We start from the raw sequence: 19838 nt of genomic DNA, 5'->3' as shown, positions 1-19838 counted from the left end.
GTAAAAATGCTTTAAAAAAATCAACATTTCCAGACCAAAATGTAACTAATAGACAATAAAAAGAATTGGCTAAGCTAAATTGTCCATAGTGTATGTGTGTGAATGAGTGCGTATGGGTGTTTCCCAGTGATGAGTTGCAACTGGAAGGGCATCCACTGTGTAAAACATATGCTGGATAAGTTGGCGGTTCATTCCACTGTGGCGACCCCTGATTAATAAAGGGTCTAAGCCAAAAAGAAAATGGATGAATGCATGAATGAATGAATGAATGAATGAATGAATGAATGAATGGAAGAATACCATGAAAATAATTATTGATGGCCACTTATAGGGCTGGGCAATTTGGCCTAAAATCAAAATCCTGTTTAACTAAACATTTTAACTCGATTAAAATTAATGAACAATTATTTTATTTAATTGTCTTCATAGTTCACTGACAGTTCACTGGTTTTGTACAATAAATATGCTCACATATTACAAGTGAGAGATTTCTGAATGAAGGGTGCATTACTTGATTTTAAAATAATAGAGGAAACACACTATGTACTATGTAGGATTATTTTTTTAAATATCAACTGAAATTAAAACACACATTGCATACAACTAACCGTCATGTTTTTCTTATTCAATTCAAATCACCTTTATTTGTATAGCACTTTTACAATGTAGATTGTGTCAAAGCAGCTTCACATAGAAGATCATAGTAAATTGAAACAGTGTAGTTCAGTTTTCAGAGTTTACGTTTGTTTGTTTTTTGTTTTATAAAAAATGGAAAGAAAAAAACTTGCACTTTTGGAAAACAATGTCAGTTTAAAAAGTACCTTTTCTAAATAAATTAACTCTTGTATATCCTGTAAATAATATTTTAAACAGTACGTTTCTTGCATCTTCTGTAAACAAATATTTTTGGTAATGGAGAATATGCAATTATTATCATAGTGCAAAGCAAGACTCAGGAAAGGGTTCACCATCCTACTTGACCAGACATCACATGTGCCTGCAAGGTTACTTTTGAATTAATTGCCCAGCCCTAGCCACTTCTTATATGATGTTAATGTTAGACCAAATCTGTCATTAAATATTAAGTGAGCTAATCATCACATAAACCAACACAACAAGCAGATTACATAATTCTTTTTTTTTTTTTAATAAAAAACCATTTTAAAAAATTACATTTATTTTGCATCTCAAACATGTACACACATTTAAAAAAGTCTCACAGTGTAATTAAAACAACTTTCTATATGAATGAGTGCATTAATCAGAGCGGTTTACACTCCAAGTCCAAAACTACATGACTGATATGTGGTGCGTAAGTCTTAACATGTTCTATGTGTCTAATATTTGTCTTCCATTCACTTCCGGTGATGTCTAACAACAGTGTACAGATGCGTTTGGCAGTCTCTGAAGCCCAGGCAGTCCACACTTGCATATCTTTCTGGATCCTCAGAGGAGATACCTCCACAGAAGAGCCTTCAACAGATAAATTGAGTTCAGATGGTTCATGGTGAAAAGGTGTAGTGACGTTTTGATGAATATGCATTATTCCGCCAGTGCTTCTCTTCAGCAGTCGACACGCCACTGGCCAACCCTCTTCTGAACTTGGGATGAGGCCTAAATTCACTCGGTCAGCAAGATCACTTAAAGAAAGCTAAATAAGATAGGAAAAACTTTGTTTATTCAAATGATCATGTGTGAAGAACTGAATTTGTTTTACTTGCACATTCAGACACTGTTGTTTTCAGGAGTTCACATTTAGCTGATGATTGGTAATAAACATGTTGTTGGCACGCTGTCCCGGGAGAGAGCCCTAAGCTTATAAGATCCTCAAGCCCTGGGCTCCCTACCATTAGCAGGGCAAGTAAGGTGACTTACGATGAACTACCCTGTTCGATGAACTACCCTGACTTATTTCTGGCTAATGACAGATATAGGGATGGCTATGTAGAGATATATGGCTTGCTAGGAGATAGACTATGGTGCCAATTTGATATGTTCACTTTACTTAGGCTGCATGTTTTTTGGACTGTGGGAGGAAACCAGAGAACCTGGAGAAAATCCACGTGACCACAGGGAGAATGAGCAAACTCTGCACAGAAATGTGGACTGGTTCAGTGAGGACTTCAACCAGAGACATCTTTGCTGTGAGGCAACAGTGTTAATCATTGGACAGCCGTGTCACCCAATCAATAAAGAAGGGGGAGTAAGGGTGGGTGAGGGGCTGATTATTCAAGACGAAGATACAGAGATAAGAAACTCTGGTTATTTATAGTGTATTAAAAATCATCTGATTGGTGAATCAATCGTAGGACATAAGCAAGTGATCCTCTTGAAATTATAAATAAACTTCACACAATGAGAAAAATAATCTCTGGGTCAAAGATAAAAAATAATGTTTTGGTGTCGGCATCAAATTACATTTAAATAAGCAATTTTATACACAGACAGCAGATTAAAATGCAAGTAAAACGTTTAAATTTTACAGACTTTTGTAAATTTAGTAAAAAAAAATAATGGGTCAAATAATGTTTTATCGTTAATCAGTGTAACAGTATTTATTAAACATGTATAAATTAATAAATATTTATACTAAATTGCATCATATTTTAAACGAGCAAAAACTGACAAATAGGTAAAAAATATATTTTTTTTAAAGGATGGTTGTGAGGTATAACAATATAACATGACAATTAATTGGTATTATGGGGCTGTAATGTGATCGTTAAAGACTGCATGAAGCAAATAGATAGATTTTGATTAAAGATGATCAAAATAGACAGTTTTTTTTCAGTGGATTAACTTACATGGAATAACTGCACATTTTACATTTTTTTTAAATCTAAAAAACAATGCTGAAGTCATCAATTACTCTCCTTTAAAAATGTGCATTCAGTGTCTGAATGTCTATCCAGCCCACTGCCAGTATACCCAACTATATATCATCACCCTGGGTTGCCCTGGTGGAAAACCCGCTGTATTTCATTTCAGTCATGAAGGCTGCATCAATGTATGCAGCTGCTGCCGAAAACATGACTTCCAGAGGAAGCACTGTAGCAACCTCCAAAATGAGACTCAAATTCACAGTTCTAAATATCCACATAAGGTGCAATTTTATAAGCAAAAAAAATAAATAATAGATATTTAAACTTGAGCTGAGCAGGTTACGTTCCAGTGACAAGCTATTTGGCTATCTGCACAAGATGAAACACCAATAGCAGCCATTCAAAACCACAGAATAGTATGCAGTCAATCTTACATACTGCACCTTTAAGACTAACAATGTGCGCTTGCAAAATAGACATGTAAATAGATTTCATGCAGACTTTATTTAAAGTCTTTTAATATGTCATTTCTGTAATCATGTCTGGCAAACATTTCTGGTATATCAATTAGGGCTGCACAATATATCGTTTTGGCATCGATACCGCAATGTGATTGTAAGAATTGAAATATTGCAAATATTCTGATATCTTTGACAATTCAAAACATGAGCTGAAAACAGAGACTGGTAACTTCACAACCCAGCAAGGGGGAATGCGGGAAAAACCAGTTCCTGCTGCATTTGCATCTGAGTATGCTGAAACTCAGCTTCATCCCCCCAACTCACACATATGGTCATTTCAACGTTTGAATGTTCTAGAATTAACCAAACTGACTTTAACTATCATGTTTGTTATCATTTGAAATGTCTCAGTGCGATTGGTACAATGGTCTCATTCTCTCAGAAATAGACATAATCAGAACAATAAATATATAACTTCAGGCATCTTTTGAACCACTGTGAAGGGTGTGACTTTCCAACAATTTGTGAATGCCTTTTGTTCACACCCCCTTCCTTGAGGGAATTCTTGGATTATTTAAGGTAAGGTCCGCGAAACATTCAGGGCGATTCTGCCTACCCAGATCAGCCCATAACATGGAGCCTAGGCTCCACGTTATGTAAAATTTACACGTTATGTAAAAAGTCAGGAATGCATCTTTTAATCTTGGATTTATCTTTGATAATTTGATGTTTTGTATTGATCGTTTATGAATTGACTGATTGAATTTGTCATAATACATTTACCTGACTAATAAATTATGTTTTGAATTATTCAAACCTCGTGTTATTATCACTGATAAATGTTGTTGTCCATAGCACTACAATCCACTGTACAGGTTAGTAACGGACTAAAACATGTTAGACGGAGCAGCGTGGCACGCTATACAATGTTGGTAGAGATCCGACTAACAAATTGGCATTTATTCATGTATACTTGGACTGTAAAAGGCCAACTATTTAGAACAACAAGATATTGTTGAAACTACTTTAAATGTGGATATTTAGGCCTTCATCTACAATAGTATAATCCTGCGCGATTATTATTAAAATACTTTGTCTTGATTAAGTAGATAACAGATCTATGGGGACCACATAAAAATCTCCTAAATTGAGTAAGTAGGGTTCTGCCTTTTTAGGAGAGTGGTTAATCGCCTCTGTTTAATGACCAAGACTGACAAGCTTGTATTAAGAGATTTTATACCCGGCCGGTGCAAGACTCGAGATGCTATCGGAATCTGAGTAAATGAGAATAAGGTATAATAACAAATCAAAAGAATATTCAATCATAATCTAAAATAATGTGAAAGGAAACAAAATAATCTTATCAATGTTTTATAATTGGAGTCAGATAAAACGAGAATAAATATATTAATATTCTAAACCGTCTCATACTAAAATTGGAGCCAGATATGAGTTAAGTTTAATATAAATCAACATTGTGCACTGGAATGACCGAACATGCAGTGAACCTTCATCCACCAGTGGATACCGTCATTGGACCAACTGGCTGGACCCTACATGATCATTCGCAATAGTCACATCGCAGCATGTGCAATGTTGAATCTGGATTAGAGTTTATTATTTGCATGTGTCTTTGAGGCCTGTGACTGTGTAGATTGAAAAGCATTCAGGCATAAGAAATTGTACCATTTGTAACTTTAATTATGATTTTATTTGTGAATTATTTATTTAATGAAGACTATGCAGTATTTTCACACGTGATTATTGAATTACTGAATGCCGCTAGACTCTATTAAAATGGTAAAAACACAGTTTATTTCATGGTATTTTTCTCTATTGTTTTTATCTATGATCATAGATAGTTTTTATATTGTATGCATGATTCACTCCCCAACAGAATCATCTTGAGATTTTCAAGTTATGTGGTGAAGTTGTTTTCATATCGCAACATCTATTGCAGTAAAACATAATATCGCATTGTTTGATTTTTCCAATATCGTGCAGCCCTAATATCAATTATAGTTACACAGAATGGCGTGATATTGTGGGATTATCTTCTGTAAATCATGATAAAAATGTATGACAGTCATTTGTTTGCTCAACAATTGTTAAATGCCACATTGCAACATATATTTGTGTCAAGAAAGAAATACTGACATTCAGCACTCGTGTCTGAGTGTGCAAGATGTTTTCACCTGTCTGTTGTCTCCTTGATGGACAGTGCAGCGGTTTGACACACCGTTGATCTCCAGGTTTCTTTGAAGAGCCGCTACTGCATCTGGATTCCATTCACAGGCATGTACATGAGCAGCATTGGCATGTACCAGATATGGAAGAGTGAAATAGCCAATCCCTGAAAAGCAGAGCACAGTATGATCATACCATTTGTCTTGTAAAACTCCTGCTTTTCACCAGTGCAGTAACTTTTACCTGCATACAAGTCAATCACTGTCTCTCCACTGCAGTCAAACGAGGCTATTCTGAGCTTCTCTGTGATATTTCCAGAGGAGAACATGCACTTGGTGACGTCAAACTCATACCTAAAATTTCAGTCAGACAGAAAGAAAGAATCATTTATGTTAATATTAATTTTATCCTTATAATGCATTCAAAATCTGCATTCGACTGCACTTCAAAAAATGGTTTTCTTACTTCGTTTTTTTTCCTCGTTTCTAGTATAAATATCTAAAAATTCTTAAATCAAGAACAATTTTTTAGATAATCAAAACATATTGTCTTGTTTTCAGAAATAATATGCTAATATTAAGTGAGTTTTTTCCTTAAAACAAGCAAAATAATCTGTCAATGGGGTAAGAAAAATAATCTTATGTCAAAAGGAAAAACAAGATTTTTTTGCTTACCCCATTGGCAGATTATTCTGCTTGTTTTATATAAAAACTCACTTAATTTTGGCATATTATTTCTGAAAACCAGACCATATGTTTTGTTTGCCAAGAAAATGCTTCTTGATATAAGAATTTTTAGATATTTAGATTAGAAAGAAGACAAAAAAATCTAAGTAAGAAAACCAATTTATTGCAGTGTGTACAGTATATTTGTAATCAGGGACTGATGAATCATGTCATAACTATATATAAATTAAAACTATACTTTATCTGACACGAAGCTTCTTAATAATAATTGAATGTGAAAAACGGGCTAACGTAATTAAAGTTGTATTATTTTCAGATTTTTCTTAAGTTTTTTGCTTTAAATAATAAACTAGAACATAGAAATATTAAAAATGTATATACTGTTGGCTTCTATATAGAAATCTGAATTTATTGTTGGATAAAATGTATATTTCTCACATTATTATATCAACTTTATAATATAACACATTTTAAAATAAATGTATAATCTGAAAACTACCACCATTAACAACACATTTGAAATGACTGATTCAAGACAAACAACATTTTTGCCTGATTTTAAACAAAATAAACAATTTTACTTGCATTAAGAATACCTTTCAGATAAAAAAGTGATGTGTTCACGATTTCAAATGTTTGTCAGAAGGCATTGTTGATGGACACAGTATTCACGTTTTTCAAAATCCAAATTCACTCTTAAAAGTGTGTGAGATTTGGCAAAGTTACTTTAGAGATCAATAATACTTCTATTATCTAATATAAAATACTAACATTACTAATATATTTTCTAATTTTCTAATATTATTTATAGATACTTTACATTTCTATTTTTTTCAACTACAATTTTCACTTGCATAAAGAATCTCTTTCAGATAAAGATGTGTTCATGGCTTCAAATGTTTGTCAAAAGGCATATACAGTATACAGTATTAATGTTTTTAACAAAATTCAATCCCAGAAGTGTGTGAGATATGGGGAAGTTACTTTTGAGATCACTAATGCTTAATAGATAATTTTGCACAAATATTTTCAGACATCTATAGATACTTGACATTCGCCCTGTTCCAAAATGATCCAACACAAAACATTAAAAACAGGGGGAAAATGTGAATGAATGAAAAATAATTGTAGTTAATTATGCCAAAAATTATGCTTTTTTTCTCTTACAAAATTTTTTTTATAAGGGTTAATATATGTTGAGATGCATATTTTAAATAACAAGACAAAATATTAGTTACCTAATGTGGTTATCAATGTGTGTTACATGGCTGCTGTCACCTAAAAGCATCGTCACTATAGGTGTTCGATAACCATCCTGGGAAATCTTTTTAATTTGTGCAATACGTTTAACTCCGAGCGTCAGCGCAACTGCAGTCCAGAATTCAGACCCTAAAACAAACAAAATATATTGTGCATGCAATCAGACATAGTAGATCAATTTTAACAGAGGACATAGATTATTACTATTATTATATATTAGATTAAACTTTATTGTCATTACACATGCAGTTTAGGTCTAACCAGGAGTGCAATAGCAGCAAGTGTAGAATATAGGTATAAAGTGCACAGAAAAACTATGGTGATATTAACAGATGAATGTACTATAAATATTACATCAAGGTTATATTAACTATGAACAGAGATTTACAATAGATGAATATATGTACAGGCTGCTATTAATAATCAAAGGTATGCAAAAAGATATGAACATAATTACAAATGTATATGTGCAGTGGATATGAACACAACGCTGAAACTATAGTGGGTTTGGGATTTAATATCACACACCAATTTCTTTCCATACTGCATTGGAGAAGCAGCCTTCAGTAAACAGCACAAGATCTCCATGACACTGCCATCGGCCAGGAATGTCTCTCCCTAGATCTTCACTCCATTCTTTCCCTTTAGAAAGCAGAAAGGACCGTGCGGCCTCTACAAGCTTCATATGGACTGACTTAACTTTGCTCTTCTTTGACAACTGAGCCTAAAAAAATGCAGATATTTTATTTTGCAGTTCAGATGTTCAGTGATTTGGGTGCAAATATCAGTTTATTGTTTATGTTTACCTGGATATCAACAATTTCACAAAAGCTGTCATGTGCGACATGTTCCTTTAGTGCCACCAGATCAAGCTGTGGCAAAGCAGATGCTACAACCGGAAGTGTTACAGTGCCATCTGAGTGTTTCTCTGCACCGTACCTGCGGTCCAGAACACCTTGTGACTCTAAGTATTTTCTGAAAAGCAGTAAACACATTAATACAACAATAAGCTGTTAAAATAAACACAGACAATTGTAAAAATATATAGAGCACAGGAAGAAAGTTCGCATTTTTTTTTTTTTTTTTGGGGGGGGGGGGGGGGGGGATTTTCCATTAAAAGGTGTGCGTTTTGAGTAAGTTTTCATTTTTGTTTTACTTTATGAAGGACATTTTACCAGAAATGTATATTTTCACTTAAAAAGGTAAGTTTTCACAATAAAAAAGGTGACAGAGCCTAATATAAGCTTTTCGTCTTCAAAAAATCATACAAAAACAAGCATAAAATCATACAATTCAATAACAGAACGCATCCTTGATCACTGTCAGCTTCTCCTCCATCAAATAATCTCAATTCATAGCCCTAATTGGCCGCATTTTGTATTAAATTTGATGTAAATGTTACGGGGGGGGGGGGGGGGGGGGGGGGTTAAATAGTGTTTATTTGAGGATTTTTTTCATAATATCAAGTTTTTAATTAATCAATGTGAATGAAAACAACTTAAATGTGCTATATCCTATTTCTAAATAACAGTTTTAATCATAACAGAACTATTACAGCTGTACTGTAAAGAAAACAAATCTGAGAACCAAATGAATGGCATATTCCTTTACAGAACAACTCACAGAAATCCACCATCAGGCCATTCTAGTAATTTTGTGTGATGAAATACTTTTTATTCACTGTATTTATGTTATTATTTTCAGGGGCTGGTGGTGTCCCATAAACTACTGATATTGTCTCTTCAGAATTTCAAATATCAATATTACCTTTTAAATATCGACATGAAAGGCTTACAGAAAAATAACAACACATCAAGTTTATTTCAAATATAGGTTGAATATTATAACGCAAGAACATGATACTAACATGTTGCTTACATAAACATGCAACGCAAAACAACAGTTTGCTGTCTGCCTACCTGTGGATTTGTGCGTGACGCTGCGGCACTTTTAAACACGGAACTACATCCATTTTCCCTACAGATAGTGGAATCACTTATCTAACTTAACTAACATTATAGATGCTATCGAATAGTGAAGGCATGAGCAAAACACGTTCGCCATAGAGAAATGTAGTTCCTAGTCCTTCCCAGTTCCTAGTGGGACTATAATGACTGTTGCACTTGCAGGGCGCTTGTAAACACTGAGCTGTGACCAAATATTTACCACGTTATTACATCATTGCTTGTGTATATGTCGCTCTTTGTTTTTATAAACGTCCGGTTAATAATATTTATGAAAAACCACTGTCATTATCAACTCTACACCTACTACGAAACGGTAGGTGGCAGAAGGCCTTGGATTTTACCGCGAAAAGGAACAACGTGTTGACGAAGAAATGCATCGCGTCCAATCAAAGTAAACGCAGCTGACCCATGTGACACTTATAAACAGTGTTAAAACGACGAGCATGGTAAGATATCGCTGCTTTGTATTAATGTTGAAGGTTTTATTGCTCATAATATCTTTTGAACATTTTCTTATCTTATAAACACGTGGTTTTGGATAATTATGGTCAAGGTCACCCTTTAAAAAATGATGGCTTTATAATGAACTTACTTTGTAAGTTTCACATACACAAATCTAATTGTGCCAGAAGCAGCCTCTCTTTACTGTGCTAGGAAAAAGACATTAATATGTGTAGAAAAGTGATTTACAAGTATAAAAATAATGTTTGTATACATGTATTTTCTGTTGTAGAAGTGCATTTAATAACTCTTGTTAATAACTACAATTGGAAAAATGATTGTATGCAATTTTATTATTTCGTACCCTCTCCTTGGTTCCTTTATTGTAATTTAATGTCTTTACTCGTTTAATTTTTGTTAAAGAACGTGATTTTGTTGTATAATAAAACAAGCAAAAAAGAAAAGCTGGAAAAAAGGTGTTAAAAAAATGACAGGTTAATTATTAAAATGTAATGCCCTCAGTTTACCGACAAGGTATGTACAGTAAATATGCTCACATATTACAAATGTGAGATTTTTGAATGAAAGGTGAACATCATCGCTGAACAACTGAAATTGAAAACATACATTGCATAAAACCAAGAGTCACTTTTTCCTATAAAAGTGTAAGTAAATAACTTAATTTATTCTTTCATTTTCTTTTCGGCTTAGTCCCTTTATTATTCTGGGGTCACCACAGCGGAATAAACAGCCAACATATCCAGCATATGTTTTACGCAGCGGATGCCCTTCCAGCTGCAAAACATCACTGAGAAACACCCATACAATTTTAGCACACAGAAATGCCAACTGACCCAAACGAGGCTCGAACCAGCAACCTTCTTGCTGCGAGGCGACAGCACTACCTACTGCGCCACCCCGTCTGCAATAAATAACTTTTAGAAACAAAATAAATGATTTAAAATGTTTTTCATATTAAAGTAGAAATTTAGCAGCATCTCTTCTAAATCAAATAACTGGAATATATCGCGAATAACATTTTAAACAGCACTATTCTTCAATCTTTTGTAAACAAATATTTTAATGTAAATAATAATTTTTTTTTGTAAAGGAGAATAAGCCATCTCAGGGCAAATCTGGCAAAGCTTCCAATCATTGTCAATGTAGTGCAAACGTGCAGTTTCATTTTTTAAAGGTGCGCAGGTATTCAACTGCACGAAGGCTGCGCCAGACCATACCTGTGTACTCGACACAGTAGTATAAATCAGCCTTAACAGAGCGTGGTCACGAAACTCCACATGCGGTAAGAAAAGTAATTAAAAAAATTGACATGGATCAAGAATTTGATCCATTATAGATTCTGAATGTTGATTTCGATTGCCGTTTGATTAATTACAGAGCACTAAAATGTATATATCACTGCATTTGTTCTAGATGAAAAAATTCTGTTGCCATACTATATTACACTTTTAACATTCTTGTTGTTGATATAAGTAGCTTTTTCAGAGTAGATTTTATTGTTTGAAACACAGTATCACTCTTAAGTTTAACTTTATAATAGCTTTCAATAACTGAACTGTATATATTTATTTTAATACTTAATGATTGTTCACCTGGCCTTCGTGTCTTATTTTAAACTGCTCTCTGTAAAACATTTAGACAAAAGGTTTGGATTTTGTTAGTCTTGGCACATTGTTAAAATGCAATCTGCCATTGAACAGCTTTGCATAGGCTTTTGTGTAAATTAAGCACTAATGTCAAAGCCAAAATACAACAAATGTGTATATCAATTTATAGCACATATATTGAAACTTGAAATTGAGGTAAAGTAGGTTTTATTTCCGCACATTGGTTCAATGTCAACTTCTGACACGGTCCCTATTTTGTTTACCATGAGACTTTGAATATTCGGTTTAAAATCTCATGTAAGTGCAACTACAAAACAACATTAGCACTATTTTATGGACTGATGTTGTACTTTGATCGTGGGCTGCTAATATAATTTCACTATTTATAAATTGCAAAGGCTAATTTTCTGAAATTATTAAGGAGAAAGTCAGAATGTGCAGGGTTCAACGCTAAGGATTTTTTCTACTGGTCTGATCGGGCAAGTGGTTTAGATTTTTACTTGCCCTGCCAAAATTTTCACTGGCCCCACCAAAAAAAAGGGAAGTTAATAGCTATTTTTAACCACATATTTTAAACAATGTGTCAAAAATAAAGTCTGTAAATCTAGAATTTCAATACTTAAAAAACAATTGTAAATATAAGTGTTATGCAAACAAAAAGAGCAGTATGGAAAATGTGGAGGCATTTTATTGCAGTTTGAAATTATTAAAAAAAAAAGGTGGCTGACATGTCAAAGTGATGGCAAACTATGCATAACATCACTTCATTATTATTTTGTCGTGTTATTTCCATGTAAATGTCTACTTCCAACACGTTAGAGACAGACATTTTCGTTTAGCCTTTTAATTTGATGTTGCCGCTATGTTGCTGTTTCTACGCTGTATTGGTTGTTACCAGGTTACAAAAAAAAAATAGCATGGTCAAATCAATCCGATAAGACGAATCGGAAAGCAATATGTTGTTTACGACATTACAGAGAAGGTAGCATTTAAAGATTTAAAAGCACAAACTTAAAATGCATGCAATTGACAAATAGTCACAGACAAATTAAATATTAGTGACAAGGCAGCACTGTCCCAATCGGGCCATTAATGATCCGGTCTACTGTCCCAAGTGTCTCTCACGGCGGCCCTGGGCCACCGGGCAGTCCTTATTGTTGAGCCCTGATGTGTATTGACCATTTCAATGTAGTGATGTCATTGGCTCATGAATATTTCCTGCTGGTTTTCAGACTATTTCATCACTGTAACAAGAGGCAATTCAATCATACCTTAATGTAAAACAGCTATCATGACATTATCAATATGTGGCTCTTTTTGGATTCTCGAAGCTATAGAAATTAAAAATGTAAAGCAGGAAACAGGACCATTGTTTTTGTTTACATGCCTCAAAATGGTCTATAAAACCAACTTTACTTCAATTAACTTGAACCATTATAACAACAAAACATGTTCATAAGTGCACAAAGCCACATGTGGACTGCCTGGTATCACTCTCGCATAAAATACTTGAAATCCTAATAACAAGTTTGTTTTACTAGATGACGGCAAATAGTTGTGTGACATCCATCCGACGTGATTCCATCAAACAAGCTGACAAACCACAGATCCACCTGTTACCTTGTGAAGTAGAGCATGACGGACCCGCCGAAGTCTTCAAGTTCTTTAATCCCACAGTGAAGGAACGCAAACATGGTTAGTCAAACACCAGCACACACCTCGAGACTACAACTCAAGTTTTAGCACTCCACCCGATAAAGATAACATTGTGTTTGGCAGAAACCACAGTATCATTCAGAGGCCGAGGGCTGAAGGGTCAGGAGTTGCAATGCCCACAAGGATACACAGGAGTGGTGCTGAAAGAGGTCCAGAAGCCGGCATCTGATCAAGAGGTGCCTGCAAATCAAACATGTTTAAATGTTAGATGTCTACTTTCTAGGAAACACATCTTTAATGATTTCTAACAATTGTTTCCAGGACAGAGTAGTAAAAGTTTCTTCAGTGTTTCATCATTTCACATACTGGAATTTGGAGACGCCTCCCACATCTGATGACGGAGTTGTGATGGCGATGGCATGGCCAGAGTTAGCAGAGGCGGTGAGTTACTTTCTGAAGCACTTATTTATTGTCATTAACACAGCAGATAATAATGTAATAAACACATTTTCTGCCAATTCAAATTCTCTAAAGCAGGGATGCTCAAACTTGGTCCTGAAGGGTTGGTGTCCTGAATAGTTTACTTTCTTCAACACACCTGCTTGATACCTAGAAAGAGCTTGATTAAATGGTTCAGGTGTGTCTAACTGGGTTTGGAACTAAACTTTGCAGGACACCGGCCCTCTGAGTTTGGGCACCTGCATTAACTTAAATCAATACCTCTTCCTGCAGATACATGGACCAGTGGATGACTGATAACGGATGCTGTTTTATTATGGAGATCTACCCCCCCCCCCTTCCCCTCCAAGTACACGGTTACAGTAAAACAAATGTTAAAATAATCTTTTGCTGGAAGACCACCATTTTTACCACACTTACCATGAATGTCACAATCTAACAATCTATTAAAGTGTTGTTTTATTGTTTTCCCTTGTGCAAACTCTTACTTTTGCCATGTAGCTGCTCATTATTTAATAGTAACAATACATTTTGATTTGATATTCATTAGTGATAAAAGATTGCAGTTATGTTTTTTGAAACAAGTCTCGTGTTCACCAAGGTTACATTTGTTTGATTTAAATACAGTAAAGATTGTAATATTGTGAAATATCAGTAGAGGGCACCTATTTGACCCCTTTTTCTAGATTTAAGATAAGTCTTTCGTGTCTCCAGAATGTGTTTCAGCTCAAAACACCAATCAGATTATTTATTATCCCTTTCGGAATATTCAAATGTTCTGCTCTGAACACTATGAAGCTGTTTTTGTGGCCTGTGCCTTTAATGCTGGTTCCCTCCACCCACCGTTCTCCACCCACCAGGCCTGTCAGAGTGTGCCTTAATCTTCCCCACGACTGTGTCAGATAAACAGCACAGTGACAGACATGAAGGAAGCAGATCTCACATAACATTTGTGAGAAATTCTATAGTGAAAACTTTCCCAATGATTTTTTGATGTATTGGGTGCAGTTTTTTTGAGCCTTTCAATGTATCACACACAATGTTGTTATAAAGTTCACGCACACAGATATACATAGAGAACGCACGCTTTACTATACACTGCTTTTGCATGGCAAATGTGACAGGATATAAACGTTAATATCCACCGCTATATGGATATCTGTTATGTTAATGTACAAAATAAACCTGATTTAACATCCACAAACCGAGATTGAAGCGTCTTCTTTTATAATTATACTAACAAGCAGCTGTGGTGATAAATTAAAGATAAGGTAAAATTGCTGTAATTCATTACAAACATGCACTGTTTGAAAAACTTTTAAACTTGTAAAACTCATTCTTGATGACGATCTTTAATCCCAGTTGCTTTGCACATGTCCTGACTTGTTGATATGACATATTACTACGGACACATGTTAATAAGCAGCTGTCAATCAATTCGGTGGGCGGGGAAACCACACTCCTACGTCACATTGCGGTCGGCCTCAAAATGGGACGGATTTAGATCTTATTTTAATGTTAAGAGATTCAAAACATTGAGACCTAGGGTCCGTTCTTCGTACCTCGCTTAAATGATCTAAGATGATTTGGCAGATCCTGGATCTTTTAATCTTGATAACTGATCTCTCGCTAATTTGGTTCTTCAAACAAGTTCACGAATCAGATTAGAATGTCTGGATAAACTGATCTGAGATCGCTGCGTGTGTTGTGAAGGACAGATCTATCGATCCTCGAAATCATGATCAGCAATGCAACGATTGGCTGACGGCACAGCAGCATAATGACATCATCTGATTAATATTCAATTATCCACGTGAGCAAAAATACATCAAATTAGCAGTAAACGTCTTGTTAAATATGACACGCAATAACCTTCCACATTTGTTGTGAGCTGCAGGCTTTACTCTTTCATGTGTCAAGAGTATTCATCATGTATTTCAATCCAAATCAATGTATTTAGTTCCACATTTAGAAAAGATTTTCTTTATTATAGTAGCCGTTTTTTAATCGGTGTAAAGAATAACTGGTTGTTTACAAAAGCATTTTCATATTGGTAAAGGCGTCTGCAACTTTTGTGAAGCATCAAATCACTGACATATTAACTGTCAAAACATGTTTATGACTGCATAAATGTATTATTTCTTTTAAAAAAAGTCAAATATTCTGCATTTCTATTATGCACAATTTGTACTAAAGCGATCTAAAAAGTTCATTTCAATAAGTTTTCTCTTTGCACTAGCAGGTGGCAGTCTTTGTACTTTCATTTCGAGGGTGCAGATTGCATACGTTTTATTAATATGTATAACTTAATTTTATTAATGACTATAACTTCATATATATAGTTAAAAAATATGTACCATTTTCCCAAGTGTATATAACTACTACTGTAAGAAAATATCAGCATTCGGAACATACTTTCTGTATTATCTTTGCTTGAACTGAGCCGATCTAATCCTGTTTATATAAATTGAACCTGCTCCCGATCAGGTTTGACCTAGCAGAACTCTTGCCATGACAACAACTCTCGGATCAGCTTTGAAGAACGAAACGATCCTGGATCGTGTCAAATCGTCAACATCCAAATCCAGCTAACTGAGTAATCCACGTACGAAGAACGGACCCCTATTGTCTATTATCAATCCCAGTATAACTGTGGACACACTATACGTACACACAGTTGTCCAAACAGTTTACAAAAGATGATTTTCATCATAGGTGCCCTTTGAAATAGCTGTCTTGTACCTAATTTCACAGCTAAATTACTCCAATCTGTCACATGATAGTAAGGATTTTTTTTTCCATGTAAGATTTTTGGACGAACAACGAGTGAACAAATTGGATGAACAAATTTAATGCATCACTGGCGAATAAAAGCATTGATTTCACTCTCACACAAAACAGCACAAAACACATACACAGCAAAACATTTCCATAAGTGATAGTCAGTTAACTGCTTTAAAGGATCGAAATGCTTATTCTTGGTATAACAGATATAATTCTTTATAAAAAACAAACAACAAAACTGTAAAACATCACCATGAAATAAATAGGCTTTGTTCACTCTAAAATGAAAATGCTATCATCATTTCCTCAGCCTCAAGTCATTCCAGTTTAAACCCTCAAGAAATGTATTCATCATAGGAAAATAGATGAAGATATTTCTATGGAATCTAAAGAAGTTTAATTCATCTCGTTCGCATGTTTCAACAGATTTAAAAATAATTTTAAAAAGGGACAGAATTGCTTTTTATAATGATCAGGCTTTTATTCGCATGTATGATTGAGATTTTATTTCCACTGATTCATGTTTTTCTAGAATTAAAAGTTAAATTAAAATCACAATTTAATTGTCAATTTACTTACATTTATTTTGTATAATATTTTGTTTATAATATGAAACACTTTTTGGAAATGACTTGAGTGAGTAAATGACTACAGAATTTTCAGTACGGGGTGAATTATGAGCTAAAAAAGGCTTTGTTTGACCACTCACGGTCCGTTATAATTCACTGATACTTCTTTTCCCCCTTTTTACATTAAAACCATTCGCTTTAGCGATGAAATGTAAAACCAGATTGTGCAACATCATAAGGTTCAAGAACCTGAAAAACTAAAACCACTTACAAAATGCAATAATTTAGTTCAATTGGTTGATTGCATGGAAGCAATCAAGTGGTTTCCTTTTCAATGCATTTACCGTTTTTAAGGCATGAGCCACAGAGATATGATTTAGGTAAATATCATGATAATTCATAACATCTGCCAAAACCTTTAGATGTATATGTGTAATTTCCTGAAGGAGCAGTTGTGTCCAATCCTGCTCATCCAGAGTTTAGCTTTACCACATCTGCCTTTAAGTCCAAAACCTTGATTAGCTGGTTCAAATGTTATCTATACTCAAAGCTAAACTCTGCAGGACAGGAAATATTAGCTATGTCTGAGGAGGATTTGGAGGTGGCGATGAAGATGGAGGGTCTGACTCGACTCTGCTGCGTTTGACTGGCAGGCCTTGATCATGTGCCTTTCTGATGTGCCTGTATAAGTCTCCAGACTGAGTGTAACTCCGGTAACAGTAGCTGCATTCATACGGCCGTTCCCTGGTGTGCACAATGGCATGTCTCCTCAAGGTGTACGCGCAGGAAAAGGTCTTTCCACAAGTGCTACAAGTAGGCACATCGTCCACATAATTCCCAAGCGAGTCCTGAAAATCCTCAAGGTACATGGCCTGCTGTTCTGATTGGGAACCAGTCTGAAAAATGGATGACGGGAAGTTGCTGGATTCTGCCGTGGAATTATTAGGGCCTTGCGGTGAAGGAGGGAAAGAAAGGGGCTCTTGATGGGGAAGATGAATTAACTGGTGTGCAGGTATGAATTGAGTATCAGTGAGCTCCTCCACATCGTGGTTACTGTCATCATAATCGTCAGTGTGATCTAAATCTGCATTCATCCTTGGGCTGTCATCCATGACCACAGTTTCTGCATCATCAGACTCCTCATCAGAAATCACAATGGCCTCCACCTTCACTTTGCCGTTTTCATCACTGTACTCAACTAACGTCGGAGGTTTTTTACACCTATTTTGCATGACTCTTGCAGTGCTCTTATTTCTCTGTTCATTCGAGTTCTGGATTTGCTGTGATGAGCCAGGATTTCCACTATACTTATTCTGGGTTTTTAGCATTTGAGCGTGTATAAAGACACTGGGTTCATGTTCTGGAGCAGATTTGGTGTTGTTTTCCACCCTATTCAGAGCTGCGGCAGTGGCTACAACCGGTTGTGTTTCTGTTTGAATCAGTTCTGTTGAACTACAAGGACTTGAAAGAGCCGACTCAAGGCTAGTGGACCGTGCTGATATTCTAATCTTGTCTGGTTTTGGTGAAGCGGATGGACCGGAAGAAGAATTACTAACAGCTGGTTGTGAATCCATTCCTGGTTGAGTAGTGTCTGCCATTTCTGAACTCTCCACACTGTGTGTGAGCATTTTAGGCATTCCTGCTTGCGTTGCACTCTTGGCATCGATAAAAAGTGATATCTGCTGGCTGGACTGGGAACAATGCGCCAGTGCTCCATCTCTTTCCGCACCAGCTGCGTCTTCTCCAGGAGAGTGGTCGAGTACTCCAGGTTTAGCGGACTCATTTGTACCAACTTCTACTCTTGTGCTGTCGGCCTCAGCCAGCCCTCGACCCTGCAGTCTTCTCTTGCAAACCCTCACCACGTCATTCATATGTAAAAAGCTGGCAGCGGCGAGCACATCCTCTGGAGGCGGGTGGGCTGCTTGAAGGAGTACCCCTTCATACATGAAATCAAGCAGGAGCCCAAAGGCTTGAGGAGTCACGATGTCTCCATTAATACACACCGTGTCTCTCTGTGGTCCTCCGTTGACCGTGGTTGAGTTCCCCACTGACTGATCCGAGTAAAACATATGGAAGAAAGGGGAGAAAGTGGCCAGTACAGCACGGTGGGCTCTGAAATGAGTTGAGCCGACTTGCACAATGCAGTCACAGAGGAAACCTTGCAGACGCTGAGAGCGCAAGCTTGCCAAGAGATGCTGACTGTGTCCTGGAAACTCCATTTTCATGGGCAACCTAGAAAACACAGCATGCATTAATGTCATACCCCATAAGATATAAAGTATTACTTATAAACAGCCCTTATGCTGTGTGTGTATATAAACAAAATGTCTCGTAAATCACAATATTAGCATCTATTCTTTTACAGCTGAAATGTTTCTTACTGAATTCTCCAGTGCTGACAAAGTCCACTTCAAGATCTGCTTTTTGGATGAACCATCATCTATTAATCCACTCTTGGTGACAGTTCAGAAATCCATACCGGTGAATGCGTATAGTTGAATCTCGAACTAATCAATTATGTCCGGGTTTTCTTCACGTTACATCTTTCTACGATGGTTTGCACATGAATTCTCCACATGGGAACGGTTATAAAAAATCATTAGCGGCGCCTAATATACTTAAAATATCTATTAGCCAAGAGAGCAGCAAGTGGTATATTGATTTTCTATACCTAAAGACTAGTTTTAAAACGTATACGCGATAGGGGAATGTTTGCCTTTAGGACAATACATCACGAACACACATTTCTACGTGTGTTTTGATCGGAAAGTACACACGAGCGTGCACTGCCGCCACGTGACGAGGAGGAGGAACGCAGAAGCTGTGGTTTGGATGACTGCAGGCAAGAAAGTTATCATATCAAACATATATATTATTGTTTATTGACACTGATAAGCTTGAAACGATAATGTCTATGT

General features: G+C 35.7%; 3 protein-coding genes and 1 long non-coding RNA gene across 4 annotated transcripts; 2 read left to right on the top strand and 2 right to left on the bottom strand.

The window, feature by feature from the left end:
- Nucleotides 1–1126: 1126 nt before the first annotated feature.
- tyw2 (tRNA wybutosine-synthesizing protein 2) lies at nucleotides 1127–9462 on the bottom strand. Its single transcript, NM_001077164.1, is given in 7 exon segments — nucleotides 1127–1651; nucleotides 5479–5636; nucleotides 5714–5823; nucleotides 7395–7545; nucleotides 7945–8140; nucleotides 8223–8391; nucleotides 9336–9462. Coding segments are annotated over 7 exon segments (1227 nt in total). The 5' UTR covers nucleotides 9389–9462; the 3' UTR covers nucleotides 1127–1261.
- Nucleotides 7809–9487, top strand: LOC147840857 (uncharacterized). Its single transcript, XR_015507760.1, has 2 exons — nucleotides 7809–8737; nucleotides 8851–9487. It is a non-coding gene; the product is annotated as an uncharacterized LOC147840857 (long non-coding RNA).
- A 52-nt stretch (nucleotides 9488–9539) lies between these two features.
- On the top strand, nucleotides 9540–14767 carry rnaseh2c (ribonuclease H2, subunit C). Its single transcript, NM_001161377.1, is given in 5 exon segments — nucleotides 9540–9829; nucleotides 12994–13147; nucleotides 13232–13344; nucleotides 13430–13549; nucleotides 13841–14767. Coding segments are annotated over 5 exon segments (414 nt in total). The 5' UTR covers nucleotides 9540–9826; the 3' UTR covers nucleotides 13865–14767.
- A 1635-nt stretch (nucleotides 14768–16402) lies between these two features.
- On the bottom strand, nucleotides 16403–19661 carry zbtb3 (zinc finger and BTB domain containing 3). Its single transcript, XM_087281812.1, has 2 exons — nucleotides 19302–19661; nucleotides 16403–19152 (listed from the first exon to the last, which is right to left on the bottom strand). Exon 2 carries the CDS (start codon nucleotides 19143–19145, stop codon nucleotides 17499–17501), a length of 1647 nt encoding a protein of 548 aa, XP_087137938.1. The 5' UTR covers nucleotides 19146–19152; nucleotides 19302–19661; the 3' UTR covers nucleotides 16403–17498.
- Between the last annotated feature and the right edge of the window lie 177 nt (nucleotides 19662–19838).

The sequence above is a fragment of the Danio rerio genome, chromosome 14, assembly GCF_052040795.2.
Source record: "Danio rerio strain M-AB ecotype USA chromosome 14, GRCz13ab, whole genome shotgun sequence".
In the NCBI taxonomy this organism is placed as follows: domain Eukaryota; kingdom Metazoa; phylum Chordata; class Actinopteri; order Cypriniformes; family Danionidae; genus Danio; species Danio rerio.
The sequence above is the reverse complement of the archived record's forward strand: the minus strand, read 5'-3'. Positions and strand labels throughout refer to the sequence as shown.

Bases quoted from the DNA above. Each gene is read 5' to 3' on its own strand.
- zbtb3 (XM_087281812.1), bottom strand. From the start codon at position 19,145: ATGAAAATGGAGTTTCCAGGACACAGTCAGCATCTCTTGGCAAGCTTG.